General features: G+C 41.8%; 3 protein-coding genes across 5 annotated transcripts; 2 read left to right on the forward strand and 1 right to left on the reverse strand.

Annotated features, from left to right (window-relative positions):
* The first annotated feature begins 41 nt into the window (after positions 1–41).
* On the forward strand, positions 42–4,876 carry tsfm (Ts translation elongation factor, mitochondrial). Its single transcript, XM_026168072.2, has 6 exons — positions 42–198; positions 451–603; positions 703–831; positions 953–1,075; positions 2,392–2,473; positions 4,289–4,876. Exons 1-6 carry the CDS (start codon positions 151–153, stop codon positions 4,678–4,680), a joined length of 927 nt encoding a protein of 308 aa, XP_026023857.2. The 5' UTR covers positions 42–150; the 3' UTR covers positions 4,681–4,876.
* Positions 4,877–6,202: 1,326 nt separating this feature from the next.
* On the forward strand, positions 6,203–10,959 carry myl6 (myosin, light chain 6, alkali, smooth muscle and non-muscle). Its single transcript, XM_026168073.2, has 6 exons — positions 6,203–6,639; positions 6,916–6,943; positions 7,869–8,012; positions 8,592–8,765; positions 8,928–9,005; positions 10,631–10,959. The coding sequence occupies exons 1-6, from the start codon at positions 6,637–6,639 to the stop codon at positions 10,657–10,659; spliced, it is 456 nt and encodes a 151-aa protein (XP_026023858.1). The 5' UTR covers positions 6,203–6,636; the 3' UTR covers positions 10,660–10,959.
* A 307-nt stretch (positions 10,960–11,266) lies between these two features.
* smarcc2 (SWI/SNF related BAF chromatin remodeling complex subunit C2) lies at positions 11,267–21,416 on the reverse strand. Of its 3 annotated transcripts, none has more exons than XM_026168071.2 (26): positions 21,280–21,416; positions 20,530–20,649; positions 20,347–20,432; positions 20,144–20,225; positions 19,526–19,618; positions 19,361–19,430; positions 19,205–19,274; positions 18,955–19,030; positions 18,230–18,474; positions 17,982–18,106; positions 17,793–17,846; positions 17,578–17,615; positions 17,359–17,489; positions 17,123–17,194; positions 16,924–17,037; positions 16,682–16,835; positions 16,486–16,602; positions 16,316–16,378; positions 15,943–16,201; positions 15,390–15,551; positions 15,202–15,263; positions 14,957–15,077; positions 14,706–14,869; positions 14,473–14,607; positions 13,985–14,348; positions 11,267–13,302 (listed from the first exon to the last, which is right to left on the reverse strand). In XM_026168071.2, exons 1-26 carry the CDS (start codon positions 21,388–21,390, stop codon positions 13,238–13,240), a joined length of 3,153 nt encoding a protein of 1,050 aa, XP_026023856.1. In that variant the 5' UTR covers positions 21,391–21,416; the 3' UTR covers positions 11,267–13,237. The 3 variants fall into 3 exon arrangements, with proteins under 3 accessions (XP_026023856.1, XP_026023853.1, XP_026023854.1); XM_026168068.2 differs by having other exon boundaries at positions 13,980–14,348; XM_026168069.2 differs by having other exon boundaries at positions 13,980–14,348; positions 20,144–20,219; positions 21,280–21,415.
* Positions 21,417–23,338: the final 1,922 nt, after the last annotated feature.

The raw sequence follows: 23,338 nt of genomic DNA on the forward strand, positions 1-23,338 counted from the left end.
TGGGCTGGCTGCCCTCCAGTACTCTAGGTGGCGCAGAAGTGCAAGCAAATCACTTAAACACTTTTGTCCCTGGACGGCTTCCTTCCACAGCGTGGACGTCAATGACATTCTGAGCTTTCATAAGATTGCGCACTTCTGCTGGATGCGAAGATGTCCTTAACCTTTTTGTTCAGAACATTAACAAGAGATGTCGCAAAGGTAAGGGCATGATTGACGTTTAACTTTAAACTCGTGTTGTTTGTCTCGCTGAGTTAGCGGGACATCTTCAGTGACTTAACTTTGCTAATTCATTCGCATTTCGTGCATTTCATAGCCACTTGATATCACAGCAGAAGCAAAATTTACTATAAATTTGTATTTACTGTGACCAATGGCATAGAATGGGTCCTCAAATACATAAATGTGGCTGCTTTGTTGAAGTTGTGGTGTGTGCTCCTCTGTGTCTCTAAGGTCAGTGTTGGCCAGCATGTGCAGTCTTTACACACGGGATGTCAGCTGCTGGCAGCAGAGAAAGCCCTCCTCATGAAACTGCGGAAAAGCACCGGCTACACTTTTATTAACTGTAAGAAAGCCCTGGAGAAGTTTGATAATGACGTAGCACAGGTGAGGGCCTCTCGTAATCTGTCAGGTGCTGTTCGGCGTTATGTCTTTGACACTAATGAGCTGTGGGACTGTTTTCAATGTAATTTGGCAAATGTTCAGGCAGAGACATGGCTGCATGAGCAGGCCCAGAAGGAGGGCTGGAGCAAAGCAAACAAGCTCGAAGGTCGCAAAGCCAAAGAGGGCCTGATCGGCGTGTTTGTGGGGGACAAAGCTGCGGTAATGGTTGAGGTAAGCCCACTGGTGCGGGGATTCATTAGCCATCTCCTCCTAGTTCTTCTCCTTTTTTCTTTTTCTCAACAACTTGGTCTTTTGTCTCTCTGTTTTGTTTGTTTGTTTGTTTGTGATGCAGGTGAACTGTGAGACAGACTTTGTGGCACGCAATGAGAAGTTCCAGCAGCTGGTTAAGGATGTGACATTTGCCACCTTGGCCCACTTCAGAAATAAAACTCAAAGTCAGTCGGGATATGTAAAGGTAAGGATGCATGCTGAGGCCTGGGAGTAGAAATAAATGTTTATTTTATTTTAATTTCATAAATGTTAATGGAAACAGATCATTATTGTGTCACAACTTCACCTACCTCTAAGGTGCATGGAAGTCTAAACTAAAACATGATTTAGCATGTGGCCTTCAGACAAAACATAATAGAGTAGGTATGAACCAGAAAGAATGCACAGCAGTACATCAGCAACAAGGTACATCAACATGCACACCAACCAATGGGGCACCTACAGGGACGAGCATCGCAATTGGTCCTGCAGCTTCAGGCAAACATGAGCTGTGTACAGCCATGACCAAACACTGCTAGTTGTTCATTTAAATTGAATCTGGTGTTTTGAACATCCTGTTATGCCACACCAGTACTTGAACTCTTAAAACTGATTTGTGCAGCAACTTTTTGATACACCAGAGTTTTTAATGTGTCAGTGCTGACAGAGTAACACTTATGACGCGTGCCAGATGAGAATATATTGCAGCTTCCTTCAAGAATGCTTCTGGGAACCTGGGAAACGATGATGATGTTACCCATCTCCTTTATTAGATAGTTCTGTTTCCTCTTGACCAGGTCAACCTGAAGCTGCATAACCATATGTCCCACCAAAGGTGAAATGAAACGCACAGATTACAGAAATTATGGCAGTGCATGCTTTAACAGTGTTATCAGTCGTTCATTGGGTTTGGTAGGTTAAAAGTGCATTACTACTTCAGTGTTTTGGTTTTTTGTTGTTCTTTTTGTTTTTTACTACTTCAGTGTTGCATACTTTTTCTGTGGTCCAACCTTAAATCTTCAATCTAATCAAAATATGAGCTAAAATGTTGTATTTTCTTTAAGAACAATTGTATTTAACAAAAAAAAGAAAAAGAAAATCAACCTCACAGGCCTTTGGCTATACATTTTTTATGCTACCCAGTTATATGCAAAGTATTAGGCTAATGGATGACCCACCTGCCACTGGGACACCAACTTCAATACAAGAGCAGTAAATTTAAGTCAGAGTAATGAGTAGTATTGTAAAGTAACCACATCCCATTACCAGTTTAAATTCCCTTTTTGTATAAATACATTTTATATAAATAGGTAACTGTACATACTTGTGAGTAATTTCAAACTGAATTTGTGTCTGAATTTGTGTGGCCCACCTGCAGAACCTTCATAGCCCACCAGGGGGCTCCCGCCAACACTTTGGGAATCACTGCTCTAGTCACTTAGACACTCCTGAAGAAACGCAAAACTACACATTAGCCTTGTGTAGCAGTCCTTACACTAACAAACTGGCTTTTCTTTCCAGAGTGTCCTGTCAAGCGATGACTTAAGCAAACTCAGCGTGGGTGAAGGAACTTCACTAGCTGATCAGGTGGCTCTCACTATAGGTCAGTACTTTGCCTAAGGGACACTGCTCATTGTAAAGCACTTTTCACACATGGGACATATAACACTGCAGTCTGTTAAAATTATGGTTTTCTGTTATTCAGGCATTTCACTTTTATGCTCACAGCTTAATAGAAATATAAGATGGAGAGAAATGTGGTGCACACTTAAAGTAAACTGCTCAGAAAAATATGTTAAACACATCAGATCTCAATGGGGGGGGGGAGAGAGATCATGTTGGATATCTATGTATCTATAAGGATGCCAAATTCTTTGATGGAAAGGAAAATTAGCAGCCTGCAGAGGGCTGAATTTAAAGATACCCTTGAAATCAAAGTGAAAACATTATGTGGCAGGCTAGTCTGTCTTACAAAGATTTTATTGCAGCAACTCAAAATGGTACTCACTAGTTTGAATGGCTCCCATGTGCTTGTATTGCATGCCTGATAACGTGGGGACATGCTCCTAATTAGGAGTCCTGGGGGATCTCCTCCCAGATCTGGACCACAGCATCACTGAGCACCTGGACAGTCTGAGGTGCAGACTGGTGAGGTTGGATGGACCGAAACATAATGTCCCAGATGTGTTCTATCGAATTTAGATCAGGCGAGTGTGGGGGACGGTCAACTGTATCAAATCTTTCATCCTTCAGGAACTGTCTGCTAACTGTCGCAACATGGCACCAGCCATTTACATACGCTAGGATGAACCCAGGATCCACTACTCCAGTGTGGGGTCTGACAATGGGTCCAAGGATTTCAAGGATAGCTAATGGGAGTCAGGGTGGCATTCCTTAGCCATCACTGACCCACCACCAAACCAATCATGCTGAACAATGTTGCAGCCAGCATAACGTTCTCCATGGCTTCAACAGACCCTTTTGCATCCATCACACAAGTCTGTGCTCAGGGGGAACCGTTTCTAATCTTTGAAAAGTACAAGGTGCCAGTGGTGGACCTGCCAATTCTGGTATTGTTTGGCTAATGACAGTTGAGCTCCACAGTACTGGGCAGTGAGCATAGAGCCAGCTAGGGAACGTTGGGTTCTCAGGCCACCCTCATGAAGTCTGTCTCTGATTGCTCAGACACATTAACATTTACACCAGTGGCCCGCTGGAGGTCGTTTTGTAGCTCTGGCAGTGCTCAAGTTCCTTCTTGCACAAAGGAGTGGAGACCGGTCCTGCTGATGGGTTAAAGAACCTTCTGCGGCCCTAGCCAACTCTCCTAGAGTAACTGCTTGTCTCCTGGAATCTCCTCCATGCTCTTGAGGCTGTGCTGCCACGTGGCGGTCCTTCTGGCAATGACACATACGAGTGTACCATCATAGAGGAGCTAAACTACCTGTGTAACCTCTTAGGGTCCAGATATTGCCTCATATGACCATGTTAATTTAATGAACACCAATCAGCTGAAACCGATTAACAACCCCCTCTGCTACTTGACTGACCAGATCAATAATATACTCTGATTAAAAAGTGTAACTTTTTTTGAGCAGTGTATGAAATATTGTAACAATACATTCAGACTTTGGCTGTTAAACTGATGCAGTAGGCTGGATGTTATTAGGCAGTTAAAGTTTTACAGAAAAGTTGCTAGGCTAGGTTGTTCATTCAAGTGTAAAGCTGACATGTTTAGATGCTGTCAGATTGTCAGGAAGGAGTGCATGCTGTTTGGTTTGAAACAAAATGTAAATAAATAGAAATATAATCGGAACAAAATTTGAAATTGTCAAGTTTTTGAATTGTTGCTTAATAGCATGAAAATGAACAGTCTGTTGCAGCAGGCTTTGGTTTTATATCGGTGCCTCTTGCTCCTCAGGTCGCCTTGGTGAGAACATGTCTTTGAAGCGGGCAGTGACGGTGGGCATCCCTGCTGAGTGGAAAATTGGTTCATATGTACACGGCGGCATCAGCACCCAGACAGAGGTAGCCATGGGCCGTTATGGAGCCCTGGTCGTATTTCAGGGTGGAAAGGAAGGCGAGCAGGAAATGCTAGGTCGTAAACTGGGACAGCATATAGTGGGAGAGTCGCCTTTGTCTCTGGGTAACATGGATGACCTGCCCTGTGGCGAAAGTGAGACACGCCTGCTGCCTCAGACCTTCCTGGCAGACCCCAGCAGGACTGTGGCACAGTTCCTCAGAGGTCAGCAGGCTCGAGTGCTAGACTTTGTCCGATTTCAATGCGGCGAGACGACTGAAGACGCAGAATGAAGAGAGGGAAATTGTACATCCAGCTGAATTTGACATGTCTTCATTTCATGTGTGAATATAATTCAGGTTTTTGTGTACTCTGTAAGACTGAGGCATCACAGTCACACAGCATCATGAATTTGAAAGAGTGTGCGCCCGCAAACACTGGTACCTGATGAAATGACCAATCCAACATTAAAATCTTTTTCCTGAAAAACCTGTCTTAGTATTTCATTTTATACACTATTCTGCATTTTAACACATAAATATACTTTTTTTTTTTTTTAAATGAAAAGGTTTAGTGGTAATTATTTTCTTTCTTTATATATGACGAACCTCTTGCTTTGTAACCTAACTGAACTTACCATCCATCCATCTTCCGCTTACCTGGGGCCAGGTCGCGGGGGCAGCAGCCTAAGCAGAGAAGCCCAGACCTCTCTCTCTCCCCAGCCACCTCCTCCAGCTTGTCCTGGGGAACACCATGGCATTCCTAGACCAGCCAAGAGAGATTATCTCCAGCATGTCCTGGGTCTGCCCCAGGGCCTCCTCCTGATGGGACATGCCTGGAACACCTTACCCAGCAGCCATCCTTGTGAGATGCTCGAACCACCTCAAATGGCTCCTTTCAATGTGCAGGAGCAGTAGCTCTACTCTGAGCCCCTCCCGGATGGCTGAACTTGCTCTAAGGGAGAGGCCAGCCACCCTTCAGAGAAAGCTCATTTTCACCGCTTGTATCTGTGATCCCGTTCCTGACAAATTGCCCAACCTGTTATGCATCCTCATTGCAAAGAACAACATTTTTAGCAAAACCACTTTAAACCTTATCACTAAATTAGGTTAATTTATATAGTACCAAATCAAAACAACATTCATCTCAAGGTGCTTTATACTGCAAGTTAAAGCCAGTACAGTATTGTGGAGAAAACCCTAACAAACAACCCCCTTACGAGCAAGCACGTGAAGATGGTGGGAAGGAAGAACTCACTTTTGACAGGAATAAACACCTCAAGCAGAACCAGGCTGAGGGAGGGCAGCCAACTGCGACTGGTTGGGGATTGAGAGAAGAGAGAGTATCAGATGATGGGGCCAAACAGACTGAAGAAAATAAAATAAAAAAATTTATGATATGCTTCAGTGAAGAAGTGCTCTGTGCACACAGTATATCAAATGCCTCATCAAAAACAAGCCTAGATCACCCTATAAATCATGTCAAAGTCATTTTATTGTGGTCCACATGCAGCCCACAATGATCTTAAGTGGGTTGCACCAGTAAAACTACATGATGAATTTGCAAAACTGGGGGGAAAAGCTCTGGCAGTTCAAAATATAAAGTTTTTATTAATTTACAGAAACGTTTACAGAGGTTCCTGTTAATAGAAAAAGCTATACATTCGTTAAGTGCTGTTGCTTCAATAAAAATAGAACTGAGGAATTTCACCCATTTGATAACCTATTGTCAGGGTAAGCAGATGCAATGTAGGCACAAAGCTGTCAAGCTGCCTGATTATTGGCTCTTCACTGAGCCCGGGATTAAAAAGTAGGCGGTGTTAGGTTAAGTCTAAAGGACAGCGTCATCTGTCACAGGTTTATACCATTAATGTGTGGCGATAGCAGGACTCAACGATGGGAATTCCCCGTTAAAAATATTCGATATTACAGCGTTCATGCAGTAGCTGTGCTTTACATTTGTGTGTTAATGTGTCGCATCTTATTTTTTCAGAAAACCGGAAGGGGGTGTGTAGCACGCGTGCAGGTTATGGCTCTGCAGCACCGTGCTGCACCACAAACGAGCTGCAACCCTGCAACTATGCGAGAAATGCAGCTGTTAAATGGAGGCATGTGATTGGCTGTTGCTGCCAAAGCAACGGTGACATCACCGGGGATGTACCACGCAGGAGCCGTTTGAGTCCTCGGAGCTCAGAGGAGGTCCAGCAGCTTGAGCCATCTGTCATCTAAACCCTCTAAAAACAAACAAACATGGTAAGTCAAAGATTCCCGCAGAAAATTTTATGGAAATATCGGCATTTTGCTGTATTTATGGAAAATGATTTTACCATCTCATAATCCAGCCCAGGTAACGCTAAATGCGAATCTGCTAGCCTGCTTCACTCACTCGAGCCTTTAGCTCCGAGCCGTTTCTTGCCTGTAATTGATGGCATTGCGGGATTAAGTCATCTGTAAATCTCACTGAAGTCTCCGTCGTTTTGTCTCATCTAACTGTTTCTCCTCTCTCTCTCTGAACTGTGCCTCAACCAGTCCGACCTAACGGAGGACCAGATCATGGGTGAGTCTCATTATGAAAAGGTGTTAAAGGGGTTTATTATCCATAACATTCATCGGGTTAATGTAACCAGTACATATTTAGAAAAAAAAGAAGAAAGCTCTGACTTCTGGCCCTGTACTTGAGTAGGATCGCTGCAGGTAAATGAGAACTGCAATGTGAAAGTGAGCTAAATTTAACTCACCTCACTGAATGGCATTCACTGTGGGAAACCTGAAGGCGCCTCACGACTCAAACTGGACAAGCGTTTAACTCTGAGTTCATCACTAGTGCTAACCTGCAAAACAGGACTTGGGTGAAACATGTTGATTTGTTTGCATGCTTGAGCTTTTTAAATGTGTGATATGCTAGCAGACACAATAACGACTCACATTTTTGTGGTGTAGGTGTGTCAAACGGCACTGAAACACAGTTTACATTGTTTGCTATGGTACGTTTGCTTTGTAGTGTTTTTTTTTTTTGTTGTTGTTGTTGTTTTTAACAGAACAGAAATGCCTTTCATGCTTTTGTAATTTTGTGCTGCACACTGACCACTGACAGTGAGGAGAGGACTTGGTTTATGTGAAGCGTGTCAGTTTTTGATTCCAGTGGAAAAAACTACATTGTGTATTTTATAGTAATGAAATGCTGTGTATTATTTTTACTGTAAGAGCACCATTGATTGCGAACAAGTATTTACAGCCGTGAGAATTTTATTGGCCCACTTGCTAACCTCTTGCTTTTTTGAAATGAAATGCACAGAAGCTGCTAGCGTTTACTGTCAAAACAACGTATGAAAAATCACGTTTTCCTTCCTACATACAGGGTATCAATAAAGCTTTAGTGCACACGTCATTACCTGTGTCATGAAGGCCTGTCTGTAATTTTTGGGAACCTAACATGCTCTGCCGCTGAACTGGAGTTCTGCATTTGCTTTCCTTCTCACTAGAGTTTAAAGAGGCCTTCCTTTTGTTTGACCGGACGGGCGAGGGGAAGATCACCTACAGCCAGTGTGGCGATGTTATCAGAGCTCTGGGACAGAACCCAGTCAATGCTGAAGTACTCAAAGTCCTGGGAAACCCCAAGCTGGAAGGCTAGTGTCTGATTCACTACTCACAACAAAAGCAGATGACTATCACCGCAGCATTAGTTTGTTTTGGTTAAGAGTGTGGTCAGGTGTACAATTACAAGGTCTCGTTATAACCGCCGCAAAGTAGTACAGGTGATAAGTCACTGCTTAGTGGCTTACTTTGTCAGTGTAACTTGTAAGAGTCACACCTGAACTAAAACACATGTCTGACTAAATTTACTGCTGTGTGCAAACTGAGTTTTGATCATAATAACAATGTGCACAAAACATTATTTATCTGATGCTACTGTTGGCTGTTCCCTTGCCCAAAGGGTCACCACAGCAGGTCCAAAGAAAGTGGCAGCAGAAAAAACATAGCTCTGAATGCAGATGAACAGGTTATTTGTGTCAGCCTTAAATATCATCTCCCACATCCATGTGACTGAACTCTGAATCATCACCATGAATGGGCAAGAAACAAAAGCCTCACAGAAAAACATCACAAAATTCTACTAAATTCAACCCAAAAACTCACATTATCTCAAACGTATTCACTTATTCACCTTCACCATTGAAGGCTCACTGTTGTTTGTCCCCCTGCAGAGATGAACACCAAGATGCTGGATTTTGAGCAGTTCCTGCCCATGTATCAGGCCATTGCTAAGAACAAGGACCAGTGCTCCTTTGATGACATTGTTGAAGGCCTGCGCGTCTTTGACAAGGAGGGAAATGGCACAGTGATGGGAGCTGAGCTGCGTCATGTCCTCACCACATTAGGTAAGACCTGCAGAATACATGAAGTATTAGTCACGATCTATAAATCACAGTTGGCCTGCGTTCAAGTAGTTATCTGTGTAAAGGCTGTGCTTTCTGCTTCTTTCAAATGTCTATTTCTTAATTCTGTGCTTCAGTGCTAATATGTTCTTCTTTATCTTCTAGGTGAAAAGATGACAGAAGAAGAGGTGGAGACTCTTTTAGCGGGACATGAAGACGCCAATGGCTGCATTAACTACGAAGGTAGATCATTGTGCATAAAAACCTTCTTAACAACAAATAAGAATCTCCAAAAGTTTATTCTGTTCATCTGGCCGTAGCGTTTTCAGTGGGAGAAACGTTTCGTCACTCATCCAAGTGACTTAATCAGTGACAAATAACAAATAAGAACCAGTTTATATGAGGAAAAATAACACTACTGCCATTGATTTTTACCCCTGAGCTGTAAAAGGCTGATGGGGTATTGTCATTACCCCGCTGGGCAGGCAGGCGGCATGGACCAGTGGCAGAACTAGGGTGACACATCCCTCTTCAGTGAAGTATGTGAAAATCCCCTATGCATAAATGGAGTCAACAAAATGTCCACAAAAACACAATTATGGGGGGGCAGCTTTTAAGGACATAAAAGTTTCCCCCCTTGCGTGGACACCCAAGTTTGTGAATTCGGTAACGTAATAATAAGGCGACATAGAATTTTGAAATTATACCATAGGTTCATCAATTAAAAATCTTAGATGAAATCAAATCTCAAAGTCAAGTTCAAGTTTCAGTAGCTTTTGTAAATTTCTCACACGTAGCACAGGAGATCGTTTTACAGAGTGTTTGGTTTAGATGTGCTGTGGTGCCAGCTACACATATTTACCTGCTTTATTGTCACATAATCTTAGTGGGACTTTGCGCAGCCTTGTGTCGGGCTAAAAACTGTGTGATATTCATTTCATCAGAGTTGGACATTTGAGTTCTCAGTTGCAGCTTTGTTGGGTATTGCCTAAAATAGATTTCAGGCTGCATTGGATGAATGTAGGGCCGCTGTACACAGTGTTTTTCTGTCTACGGAGGCCCTGAGTCAAACACACTGCAACACTGAAATGCCAGCAGGCAGAATTGGGAAGAGGGGATGCACAAGTGAGAAGCTAGAAGTAAACGGCTAATGGTGTTATATGAATCATAAAAGACATTGCATATTCTGCATATTGTTAATGTCTCCCCAGACACAGTTCTGTCTTGTTTTGTGCACTTTTGCAGTGTTTTTCTGTTTGCTGGTGTTTTCTTAAGTTGCAGTGTTTGACCTCTGAGCCACCGTAGCTGTGCGACTGCCTCATGCTCACTGACTCCTGTCTCATCGCTTTTGTCCATCATATAATATCTGGTTGAACAGAGGGTAGTGAATTAACTTTTTTTTTTTGTTTTTAATTTTTGTTTTAATGAATTGTGATGTTAGTCTGTAGATATTGAGCACTGATGGTGTTCTCTGACCTTTAACCTTTCTCTCCTGCGGTGCTCCTCAGCCCCACCTAAATGTGGCCTGCATGTAGCATCCTTGCACACCTTAAGGCTGCTCCCATGTTTAACGCTAACGATTTTGAGAGGGGGGAAAAGGATTTCAGGGTGAACCAAGTGTAAACATGAGCTAAAATGCGGCAAGCAGACACGAATTGTTTATTTAAATTTGTCTGCAGAACTCAAACATTTCTACCACACTTTTTTTTCCTTCCCTAGCTGTTTGCCTTTTTTCATAAATCTAATTATTCTAAATAAATTCAGGCTTTTGATCCTATTTGCTGATATGGCTGTTTAGGAAATGGCTTATACCCGACTTTATGTCTGTACTCTGAAATGCTGATTTTTCTCCATCACTCTCCACACAGAGCTCGTCCGGATGGTGCTGAGCGGTTGAGAACTTCCGAGGACCACTTCCGGATTATTTTCTCTGTTGTCTTGCCCTTCTATCCATGTCATCCCTTCCCCAATAAGTCTGTTTTGTTTCTGTGACATTTTTGTGCCTTTTCTGTCAAATGTGAAGAGACACTTTCACCTCAATTTCCAAACATTCACCTGCAGGCACAATCAGTAGTATTATCCCCCCGGATTGTTTAACTTTTGTCATCTTTATCTGTCTTGTCAGTTTTCTTGTGAATGGAAATAATAATGGGATTTCTGAAAGTTTGAAATAAAAATGCTGTTTTACAAAGTGTCATCAGGCCTGTGAGTCTGGTTAAAGTCGCATTACAAGCATGATGAAAAATATTTCACAATCATTTAAGTGGATATCAGATGATTTGTGTGTCGTGTCCTGAACTATATGAATTAGTGATGTTAGGTTTACACATTGAGCAAAAATAAAAATCAGTTGGAGATAATTGTCTGATTAGCTAATTAGATACATCCAAATAAAGAGCATCAGCCAGGCGATGCCTCCTCGAGGTCCACCAGGATATACTGTGCAGTCGTTCATCATCAGATACTTTAAGTTAGTAAGTCAACAAACCACTCTGAACAATGTCTCCTCTTCACATCTTTATTTTTTCCCAAACATTTTGTAATTAAAACCAGTTTTGACATTTTTTTTAATACAAACTGCCAGAATAACTGTCAGCACTAATGTGATGATTTACAGAGGAAACTTTTCTACTGTATAATAATCAATGGAACTGCTGCTACCTTCGGCATAGTGAAAAACATATAGAAACTGAACGGACACTTATTTCATATCACAAAATCCACACAATGTAATAATAACACAGATAAAAGAAGTCCATTTATGCTCACAACTGTGGTGAGGACTGCAATACTGGCTTGACGGACATCGACTGTAAAGTTTCACCATCTGACTGGATTATATTTCATGATACTGACATGATGTGCAGAACAACACGTGTTTCTTCTCGTAAGTTCTTCAAACAACAGATGGCACTGGAAAAAATTGTAAAAAAACAAAAAATAAAACTGAACGGTAACATGGTTTACAGATCCTAATGGCATGCGTTCACATACACACATGCTCACAGTCACATCTCAGACAGATCCGGCAGTCCTGTCCAAATCACACACAACTATGGAGAGGGTAAATATCAGTTACAAAGGTAATATACAGTTACAATGTTGACATATCAAAGAAAGAAGATGGCAAAAAAGAGTAAAAAATATATAAATGTATAGGATACAAAGTGAGGATATTGTTGCAGATATTAAGGACACGATTCTCCATTGTCAGCTGTTTAAGGTGCTCCCTTGTGTTTTTACAGCGTCAGCATTTCTTACATCTTTAAAGCGAAATGCACCAAGCTGCTTAAAAACATCCTCCTCACTCACCAAGAAACCACAATGAAACTCACTGAATAAATGTATGATAAACATGATTAGAAAAAACATTTTGGCTTAGCAGTTTACACAAAGTCCAAATCCAAATAAACGCGTGCGTGGTCGCTAACGGTATTAATCCCAGACTTTCTTTTCAAACAGAATTACATTCCTCACAAAAACCACAGCCTGGATGCTTCAAGTTCATTTGCACTTGCAAAACACAAAGCGCCACGGTCAAGTGCTGTTGAAATGTGGGAGGGAGTAACCTCCTATAACAAAAAGAGGCCTTTTCAAGACCTCAGGTTGTCATTACTTTCAAATAGTTCCCATATTATTATTAGAGTAACAAGAGAGGTGTTTGTAACAGAAAATCCAGTTTACAGTACACTTTTCCCAAACTGCATCCACTCTGCGTTAAATTTCAGTGTGGCATCTTTTGATTAGAATCGTCTTCATTCCTTTCAGACTTTATACGGGTTTTAGAAACATGACACAATTGAAAACAGAGAAAAAAAATCATTTTCCCAATTAGCTTTCCAAAACTGTATTTAAGACAAGAAAGAGATCATATAAGTGCTCAAGTTCAATTTCATGGTTGCTTCAAGTCTTTCAATGCGACCTACAGAAACATATTAAAAGTGCTTTTGTCTTACATATATTTTAATTAGTACCTACAGTACGAGAGGGGAGGGGGACGCTAGAGAGCGTAGGAAGTACGAGACTTCACTAGCTGTGACAAACTGTTGCAGGAAAATAAATGCAACAATTTCCAAAACACTGAAAACATGAGATGAGTCTTTTCTCTTCTTCTCACTGAGTGCCAGCATGTTGATAAGACCATCTAAGCTTACCAGATCTCCTGGTGTCAAGCTTAAAATTCCAAAGTGAGACGCAGTCGAACACGCAGGATGAAAATCTATTTTCTTCATTAGTCGGTTCAATTTGAAAAAGGACTTCTTTTCTAACAGAGAGTCAAAGGCGGATTGATATTGGCATTTCTTTTTCTTTCCCAAATCAATTGTCCTCTTGAAAACACACAAGCAAACAAAAAAAGAAATAGAAAATGTAAAATGAGTTCTCTTCCTTCGGTTGATGACTTCTTCATTTTAGATAATACAGGCAGGATTCAAAGTGGTCAGAGTCATTCAGATTCTCAGGAAATTTGCTTTTTCTCACTGTGGAGGAGGGACCGGAGCTGAGGGGTGGAGCGTCTCTCCGGGGAGAGGGGCGGTGGGCTCTGTGAGGGGGCAAACAGGAGAAAAATGTTACGTACGATTTGTAACATAGTATCATTAATTTATTAAATTTAGTCATTTATATTCACAAAATGTGAATTATGCATAATATATTATAATCTATGATATAATCATGATATATTATAATAGTAGACTAGAGTCGTAGTCCAAACAATACTATAACACTGATGTGTACTTGTGAAATAAAAGAATGATTGATCTTCTCCGTGTCAACCTTAGATTCTTCAATTCAGAAATAACTCAAGACTGTGTTGTTTGAAAGCTAGGTTTCAGAACATTATAAGCCGTCCCAAGTCATGGTGGCATGAAATGTTTGGTATTGTTTGATCATTTGCATCATGCCAACAGTATCTCACAATCAAGACAGTGAGAAGTCCTGTTTTAATGAGTGAACTCCGTTTCAGCTTTTTGGTCTTAGTTAATAACTTGTTGACAAAGATAAGATAAACTGTGCAGCTTTTAACTGTCGTTACTGCACCACTGCACAATTTCATGTATTTCACACACATTCATATTATTGAGTTTGCTTCAAGAATAAACATGTCTGTGAACATGTCCACAACTAATGAATGTAATAATTATAAATAAATATTACAACTACGGTGTACGAGGAACTGACAGCAAACGTAAATGTATTAACTACTATTAAAGCTGCTACCTCACCATGGAGTACAGATGTAGTGTTGGAGCTGGAGTGAGCAGCTGGGGTCTGACCCGGGGGACAAGGTGGCGAGGTGTGAGCGCTTGGTGGTGGCTGGGACTCGGGAGCTGGGGCTGAAGCGGCTGGTGGTGCTGGGCTGGGGGCTGGCTGTGGCGCTGGTGTGCTGGGAGCTTGCTGATTTGCGGTCAGGGCTTGAGGTGCCGGGGCCGCGGTGGCCTGAGTGGAGTGAGGGCCCCCTGCCTGGCTATGTTGCTGGTGCTGAATCTGCTGGAAGTGCTGCTGGCGAGCCCTCATCTCAGCGTATTTCAGCTGCTCCATGTGGAAGGACTGACGGTCAGCCAGCAGTTGCTGCCGCTGGTACTCCAACTGCTCACAGAGACAGACAGACATGTCTATGATTTAGGAAAACAGCATACTATACGCACTGCATTGAATGTAACTTAAGAATTTTCTTATTTTAATGCTACATATCCTTAAATTCCCCACTCACAGCCTCCCGCTCTCTGTCCATGATGGTTTCCAGCTCCTCAAAGTGTCGCAGTTTAATCTCAAGCTTCTTCATTTGAGTTTCCACCAGCAGAGCCACCAGAGATTTGATCTTCCTCTCTTCCACTGCAGCCAAATGCTGTGAGGAGAAAGAAGAAGAAGATTAGAGAAAATAAAAACAAAAAAAGCTGAAGATTGAAGATACGACAAGTATCACCTTGACTCAATGAATTTTACCTTGGCCTTGACAGCAGCAGCTGCTAGAGCGGAGGCAGCAGCAGTGGCCAGGTTCCCCTCTCCCACATCACGCTCCACCTTAGCTTTCCTTTCTCCTTCACTCTCCCCTTCCCTCTGTCCCTCCTCTGTTCCCTCTTTTCCATCCTTCTCCTTCTCCCCATCACCTATGAGAAACAAAAGTTTAATGTTTTTCACTGTTGACCAAAACCTTTATGTCTGCAACGTCTTATGAAGACAAAACCCTTTTGTACCCATCTCAGACTCTGTTTTGTCTGCCTCCCTCTCTCCTTCAGGTTCTCTTCCTCTTTCTTCTTCCTTCTTCCCATTCTCTGCCTGCTTTTCCTCTTCCTCATTCGCTCCATCTTTAGTCTCCTGTGTGGCAAAGTAAACAGCACAATATGATCCACAGAACTTTTACAGCAGATATATATATATATATATATATATATGTTTATAAAATGACATTCTATTATGTTACAGTGAATTCTCATCATACCTTGGCCTCTCGTTTCTCCTCATTAGACTGGTTGTCACTCTTGCTTTCATCACTGCTTTCATCTGTAGAGAAGGCAAGCCACAACCTTTCAATTCACTTTTTCTGACTACTCAACTTTTACAATCATTATTTTTAATTTTCTTTGTAGTGCAGCGTTCCAAAATTTATGCTGTGTGCATTTATCCTACCAGGCCTCTCTCCCTCCTCCAGGCCGGTCCCTGCGATGCCACTGCCTTCCAGGCCATACAGAGGGTCCTGTCTGCCACTGACCCTCGCTGCTTCCTCCACCCGCCGCACATGAGCCTCCACAAGCGCAGCTGGAACCTCCTCCTTCATACGCGAAAACTCCTCTGAGCAGGGAGCGATAAATCACAATTAATGATGTGAAGCAAAAACAAGGACACTGATGGATTAGTCACCTCTAGTAGATTGAAAATGAACAAAATCGTTGCCTGAACAAAAGCGGTCTTATGAATGGCATGTACAGACATTTGGAGCTTCAATGATACAGGATTTGGTCAAGTGTTGGAAAGGTGTTGTTTAACATTTAATGGTCTCACTGTAGAAAATTAAAATGTATTTTGCTGTCTTCATTTTTATCCTATTGGATTATTTACTGGTTGATGTTTTCAGTGCCCTGTTGCTTCCTCTTTTTCCTCTTTAGCTCAAACTGTAACAACACAAAGAGACCATTTTTGTTTTCTACAGAGTTGGGTAATTTCAAATGGAGTTACTTCTCACCCAGAGCAGACTTGGCTGCGGCCGAGGCCACACGTGGGTCGACTACAGAGGCGAGGAAGGCCACGGTGCTCATGACAGGGTTTCCTGCTTGGCTGAAAGGTACCGGCTGGTAGGCAAGTGGGCCCAGGGAAGAAGAGCTGTCCTCCAAGTACGGGTCTTCAATGGGCAACCGCAGGAAGTGCAGGATACACTCATCCTGCGTACGGCTGCCCACGTGTTCGGACACTTTGTTCCAGTCGTCCTTATACATTTCCAAACCCTGAGGGAAGTAAAACCTACATTTAGCTCCATCTTTCCATGATGACATTTCCCAGTGTGGTATTACAGTGGCTGCTTTTACACTCTCTGATCATGTTTAAAACACTGAGTGTACCTCAAGTAGTAGTAGTGTTTCTTGCTCTGTCCACTCCCTCATGGAGCTGGCTGCACTCTTGCTCTGCACACAAAACATCACCATCACTTTGTTAACACAATTAAACCACCGATATTATGGTGAGTAAACAGAAACTATTCATTCTGTTATCCACCCTCCTGGACTTGTACCTTTGCAGAGCTTGTCTTCTTGCTGTACATGTCGGTCCGCAGCCCAAAGTTTTGCAGATCTGCTGGCTTGTCCTTCACTTTGTCAGGGAATGACATCATCTGCTGGGTGGCAGGGGTCTACAGGGTCAAAAAGGAACATATGTAAAACAACGTTGAAGATGTGTGCGCACGTGTCCATGCGTGTGTGTATACAAACCTGAGATGTCTTGGGCTGCAGGGGCACCAGGCTGGATGGAGTGTCTGCCAGGACGTGGAAGTGCGAGGTGGGAGGAGGACCCATGGGTGTGGGCCGGCTCTCAGAGTCCACCTGGTAGTTGATCAACCCCCACTGCTCCAGAAAGGCGTGGACTCTGTGGGGGGAGAAAATGTCTGGCGTATTTGTCGCAGGCAGTAAGTGATTTTGCAAACACTGGTTAGAAACACCTATCCTCCCCTTACCTCATGATTGCACACACATCTCCTGCCAGATTCCTACGGCAGGCAGTGGAGGTCAGGTACTCCTGAGGATTCAGTCTGTAGGTGTCAATCATGAAGTTCCTGTATGCTAGATAACTGAAACAAAGAGGCTTTTAAATATCTAACAGATAAACAAATTTAAATGATTGAGCACTGTGTTGTGCACTGATCAAACACTTACATCTCAGGCGTTTTGGATTTGTTCTTCCCATTGAAAAACTCTGGCAGGGCTCGGCGCTCAATGGCATGAACACTGGAAGAAAACCAGATGCAAGTATGCAACACAAATTTCCCTCACTCATGGACCCTTAAAACGTTCTAATACTACGTCGTGTGGCGCTGCTTTTCATTTCAACGAGTTCACTTTTCTTTTCCTCATTCTGTTCTCACATGGGAAAAAAGCATTTTTATTCTTACCTGTTATAGTCAAACCAGGCTGCGTAGCTCGGAATGATGATGTGATGGGTTTGTTCAGTCACATTGTCCTCGTGGAGGTCTGAGCCTTTCACTGGCTCGCCCTTCACACTCGGGGAGCCTTCCTCCTCTTCCTGTTGTTCATACAAACATACAGTTGGGCTCACCAACACAGAATTACAGCCATGATTTTGTCATATGTACTATTAATTGTTAAAGTACCTTTCCTGTTGTTTCCATGGACTCGTCTTCTTGCTCATCTGTTAAATCACACAAAAGAGACGCGTGCGTGAAAGGGTCAATAGATTAATCAGCGCTTTATTACTGGAAATTATTGATGAATAACAGCCGAACACAACAAGCCTTTGCCATTTTTGGTGAAGCATTTATTAAACTGGTTGGCGGTGGTTAAATATGATTGTGTAGGTGAAGCTCACCCAAATCTGTCCCTCCTTTAACTGGGGTGGAATCAGAGTCCTTCTTGGTGTTATCTGCAGGGAGACAGAATTGGCTTGATTATTATTTTAAAAGAGGACCCATTAATATCTATATATATCTATATATATGTCAATGTATATATATATATATATATGATGTGTTTTCAAAATATATGTAGACTTGTATACTTGTCTTTGCTGGGTTTCCCTCTTCAGATGCTGGAACAGGTGAAGCTTCATCCAAATCCTTGGACAGGTCCTCCTGTTCCTCCTCCCTCTGACCCCGTTTAGACTTGGTGTACGGGGTCGTTGGTCTGTTGACACGCACACAAAGGGAACATATGTGTATTGCATTATTTTTCATAACCCTCTGTTTTTTTTCTCCAACAGGGAGTCGAAGAACATCATCATGCATCAGGACATGACTCTTAACAAACCCTTTTTTGGTGTTCTTCTTCTTGCTCTCCTGAGGTGGTGGGGTTGGGGAGGGTGATGGCGAGCGCTTCCTCTTCTTGGCGCTGCCAGGTTTCTTGTCCCTCCGCTCGTCTGGTGTGGTCACCTCATCTGTCAGGGTCTTGGCAGAGATCCTCTTCCTCTTAGGACAGCCCTCTCCAACCTCATAGTCCTCCTCGTTCATCCACTCGTTATACTGGTCCAGATCTAAAATCCACTTTGCATGGACCTGTAAATAAATAATAAATAAATGATAAATAAATAAACCAATTATTATCTGCCCAGAAGTGAAATATTTTCAGCAATCGTGTCAACCACCAGGATGGTAGAGGAGGAGGTGAAAGGAGGAAGACCTAAACTGAGTTATAATAAAGTTGTAATAAAGTTATAATAAAAGTTATAATAAAAGACTGAAACTCATGATATTAACCTCTGTTATTAAAGACTTCATTTTGCAGAAAAAAACAAGGACAAATTAAAATTCAAGCTGAAATCAAAAAGGTTTCCAAAAACATACAGATGTATCTGTAACATTTAAGTGCTGCACAGTGGACAAATAAAAAAAAAGATCCTTGAATTTAAATACTGCAAGTATCATGTAGCATTAATAAAGCGGTCAAATATTTGATTAAACTCAGGGAGTATTAGAAAATCTGCTGTTTAAATTCATACAGACTGACACAGACAGAAAAAAAGCAACAACAAATACCTTCCTGGGCTTTTCTGGGGAGGGAGGATCTTCTACCGCAGCCTCAATTTCACTGGCTGCGATCCAGGTATCGTAACTAAACAGTGAAGGGAATGAGGTTAAAGCTCGCATTAGGTGGGAAAAGCACAAGTTTCGCCATGTAACACCACAGCAGGAGGGGTAATGTCAGCTTAACCTTCTAAAAACCAAAGATGTATTGAGAAAATAAGACAAGTAGATAAAAGTGAGCTGCACAATGCTCAGAACAAACCTGTCAGGAAAATATCCCCAGTGAAGCAGCACTTGCTTGTCTCTCTTCATCACAGGACGAACCCACTCCTCTGGACCAAGAAGATCGGACGATGTTAGCGCAAATCTGACTCGTGCAGTAAAACTTGTAACAATGCCTACCGAGACAAAACCTCACCTTCCTCCAGACTGGCAGGAATAGGCACAACAACGTGGGAGCTGGAGGCCTTGTCTTCGGTTACTGAGCCCTGCAACACAAGAAAACATGAGTAGAACCATTTGAATGTAAATTAAATCTGTCTGTAGTAAATGATCTGCCTGAAAGGCTCCTTTTAAAACACACCTGATGTCTTTTGATGATGTCTTTCAGTTTCCCCAGCAGCTTTGGCTCTATGTCAGGACTCAGGTAGATGACGGGCCTAGTCAGACAGTTGTTCTGGAAGAATTGGAGCAGATACATAACTTACACGACTACATTTGCGAGCACTGATTCAAATAATCAAGAAGAATCACAAAACAATACAATAATCTAAACTCAGTTCTGCCCAATATTAGTTTTGCTATAAGCTTATTGGTGCAGTCTTCCATAACAGTCCCAGTTTCTCATGTGCCCTCTTTGGAATATTAATTGCCCAGTACTTGATTAAAAGTAGAAATCACCATGCCACAGCAGATGAAGAAATCTAGATGATCTTGGAAAACCGCAGGACTGATTAAGTAGGATTTCTGTGGATGTCTTTCAGTACATCTATGTGTAATGATCAGGCAGCTTGATTCCCAGACTCTTTTGAAATTTAGTGTAACCAAAGGACACGGTGTTCACTTTGCTATCATTTAAATTTAATGCCTGCAGTAGGAAAAACCATCAAAAATTTACTCCTGTTAGATAAATTAATCAAAATATGGCCTGAAATTTTCTACTGTCCATTGACAACCATAAAAGCACTGCTGCAAAACTCACCTGCACTAAGGACTTCTCAATCGTCATGAACATCTCCACATTTCGGTCCATCCTTGACGGATTCTGGAAGTCAAACCTGCGCCTACCAGGAGTTTAGACTGGAGTTACACACGAAACGGCAACATAGCCAATATCCAACTGAGCACCGTAACTTAACAGCCACTAGCCCAGACGTCTAAACTCAGCTAGAAAGAAAGTCTTACCATCCTTGGTCACTTTTGAACTTGTAGGCTGCAGCCAGGATGTGGCAGAGAGCCCCTCCTGACTTAAAGTCCAAGAAGCATTTCATCTGCAGGGATACAACTCAACACATTCAGAATAACAGCAGTTTAAATTAGGTATCTATTTTTGAATGTAACAGATATACAGATGTTTAAGACACGTACCGGCAGCTTGGTGAGCGGAGGGTTACTGACATGTCGACCGAACACCTCCTCCTGGAACTGGAGCAGCTGGACCACCAGGCTGGACAGAGATTTGTTGGTGGGGGGCTCGGCCTGGATGTACTGTGCGCAAACACATGAAAATAAACTCAACTGTGCTGCTGGATGCCTTTATCAGATATCTCAAAGGAAGGAAATTTCCGTGAAAACTGCGACACGGATTGGTAAATGGGGAGGGGATGGAGTCACAAATATCGCTAACCTTTCATTTTTATCACTGTTTACTAAAAGTGTTGTTTTTTTTTTATTCGATTATTGTGTTTAAACACCAGCGCAGCGCTCAGTGTTATTCAACACCGGACATTGCTTCAGTCAGCGCGGCGCGCCACAGAGCCAACATCTGGATCCGAGCTGCCTCACCGTTAGCCTATTAGCTTACTAGCTAGCTAGCGGGCTGGCCGGCTAAAGTCACCCTTCAACAAAAATCCATCCTCTGAGGTCAGACTGTGTGCTTGTTTTAGATCGGTTTAACTACAACAGTGCTCAGAGAAGCTGCCGTTAGTGGCTGCATCTGATGCAGCTGTTGGCTCAGCATCCTTTTGTATCCCGGCTCGAGTGAATCAAACAGCTGGACGCTCAGCAGCACCCTCCCTCCTCTCTTTGTCACTGCCTCTGCCCAATAGGTAAGTGGCCATATTTCAACGTGAAAAATGGAAGGTCTCTCTGTAGGATAGCAAAACATGCGGTCGGTACCTTTTTGTAATTCTTTCCCAGCCAGACACGGACATTATCAAACTGAGAAACGGTATCAGACGCTTCGAAATATTTTACATTCGGGCCGCCGTCTTTCTTCCGCACCGCCATCTTTGCCTGCAGACAACTAGTCGAAGTTGCCTGCCGCCCAGCGACCACAGCGCGAAACTGCAGCTCCCGGACAGCACAGAGACTGTAGTGACAACCAAAGTACAACAGGGGGCGCAGCGGTGTAGATAATGTTTTTTGTCCTTCAACAATACTATTATAAAAATGTTTATGCTACCCTCTCAGAACACACAGACAGACAGTCAGCAATTAAATTGAGACCAATTAATAAGGAGACTTTAAAAAAAAATGTCCGGAAATGGATCATTTCGCAATTCGGCTGTCAGTGTTTGAAGGGAGTCTTACATAAGAGAGTCAGGTGGATCCTTAGGTCATCAAAAGCAAACTTCAGCAGATCTTTAAGTTATACTGAAGCCAGTCTATGTTTTTTTGTGTGTGAGTAAAAGCTCAACAAATGTGGAACACACTAATGAACAAATCCCCAGGCATATGTAAAATGTACAGGAGCTTGCAGAGTATTAATAAAAATCTTATTTAATAACCAGTATTAATAGTTAGTTTGATGCCTGTGCCTGTTTGTAAAATTCACCTTATGCATCCACTCTAGAAGGGATGAGGAGGCTCATTATGCCAAGGCCCTGAATGGGCTACAGGGTGAGTCTAAAATAAAGCACTTACCTGTAAATGTGTGTGGGGAAAAAATGATATGGCAGTGATTGGCCTCCTTAGCAGTTAAATAACCCCCTGCAACAGGATGTCAGTAAGAGTGCTCACGAGACACTCAAGAAAGAAGGCAGGCAAGTGGTATTTTTTTTTTTAATCTTTTATTGAACTGTGAAAAATAAAAATGGAAAACGACAATTTCTGATTCAGTGCAACAAAAAGTGAGTAAATCCTGCTATTTGATGGTAATTCACATGAATCGGATATGTGTTTTATGCACTAAGTCAATGATTTTAACTTAAATCATGAAAGCACTTACATGTTTCCAGCAGGTGTCCGGTCTCTATTTAACCTCTAGTTTTCAGTGTCATCAGAATCAGAATTCTTTAATAGTCCCTAAAGAAATGATGTATATCATGTGTTATGTGATTGTGGACAAATTAAATCAATTCCCCTCCTCAGCCTGGCGATAACTACAGGAAATGCGTTTGGAGGTGTTATCTTAACTTGGGGGTTAGGATCTCTCAATGGATTTTCAATTATCTATAAAAATAAAATTATTTTAACTTTGTCTGTTTGTTGTCCTTTTTTTATCTTTATGTGTGTTTAGTAGGACTTTAAGTTTTTTCTTTCAATCCTCCAAAAACTACTCAAATGAACAATCTCATATAAACTCACTGTGTGGTAAAACCGAGCAGTATTTTGTATGTGCCGCATGAGGAGTCTGAACTGTGCAGTGCTTCATTTAAAAAGGTCATGTGGGGAAAAGGTGGTGAGCATTATCAGAATTTGAAAGTTCAAATTAGATTCCAGATTTGGTTCAGCTAAGTGCCAGAGTAGATATTTTTTTCTGCTATTCCCTATTATGTTGAACACTTTGATATTTTCTGGTCACCTTTTATGTCTTCTTATAAAGTACTTGTTTTAAATCAAAAATACATATGTAAATATGGGTTCAGTTAAATTGCTGCAGTAAAAGAACTAAAAATTGCACACATGTCACAAGTTTAATGTTGTATGGATACAAGACTTTTAATCACAGCATATTCAGTATGTATATATATATATATATATATATATATATATATATATATATATATATATGTGTGTGTGTGTGTGTGTGTGTGTGTGTATAGATAGATAGATAGATATATACATATTAGGGGTGCAACGATACACAAAATTCACGGTTCGGTTCGGTTCGATACTTTGGTGTCACGGTTTGATATTTTTTCGATACAAAAAAATTTTCATGCCTTTTTAATTTGTCATTTATTAAAATTATAAATATAGATTTCAACTCAAAAGTACAGTTTTTAAATTTAAT

Source organism: Astatotilapia calliptera, chromosome 5 (genome assembly GCF_964374335.1).
Source record: "Astatotilapia calliptera chromosome 5, fAstCal68.1, whole genome shotgun sequence".
Classification (NCBI taxonomy): domain Eukaryota; kingdom Metazoa; phylum Chordata; class Actinopteri; order Cichliformes; family Cichlidae; genus Astatotilapia; species Astatotilapia calliptera.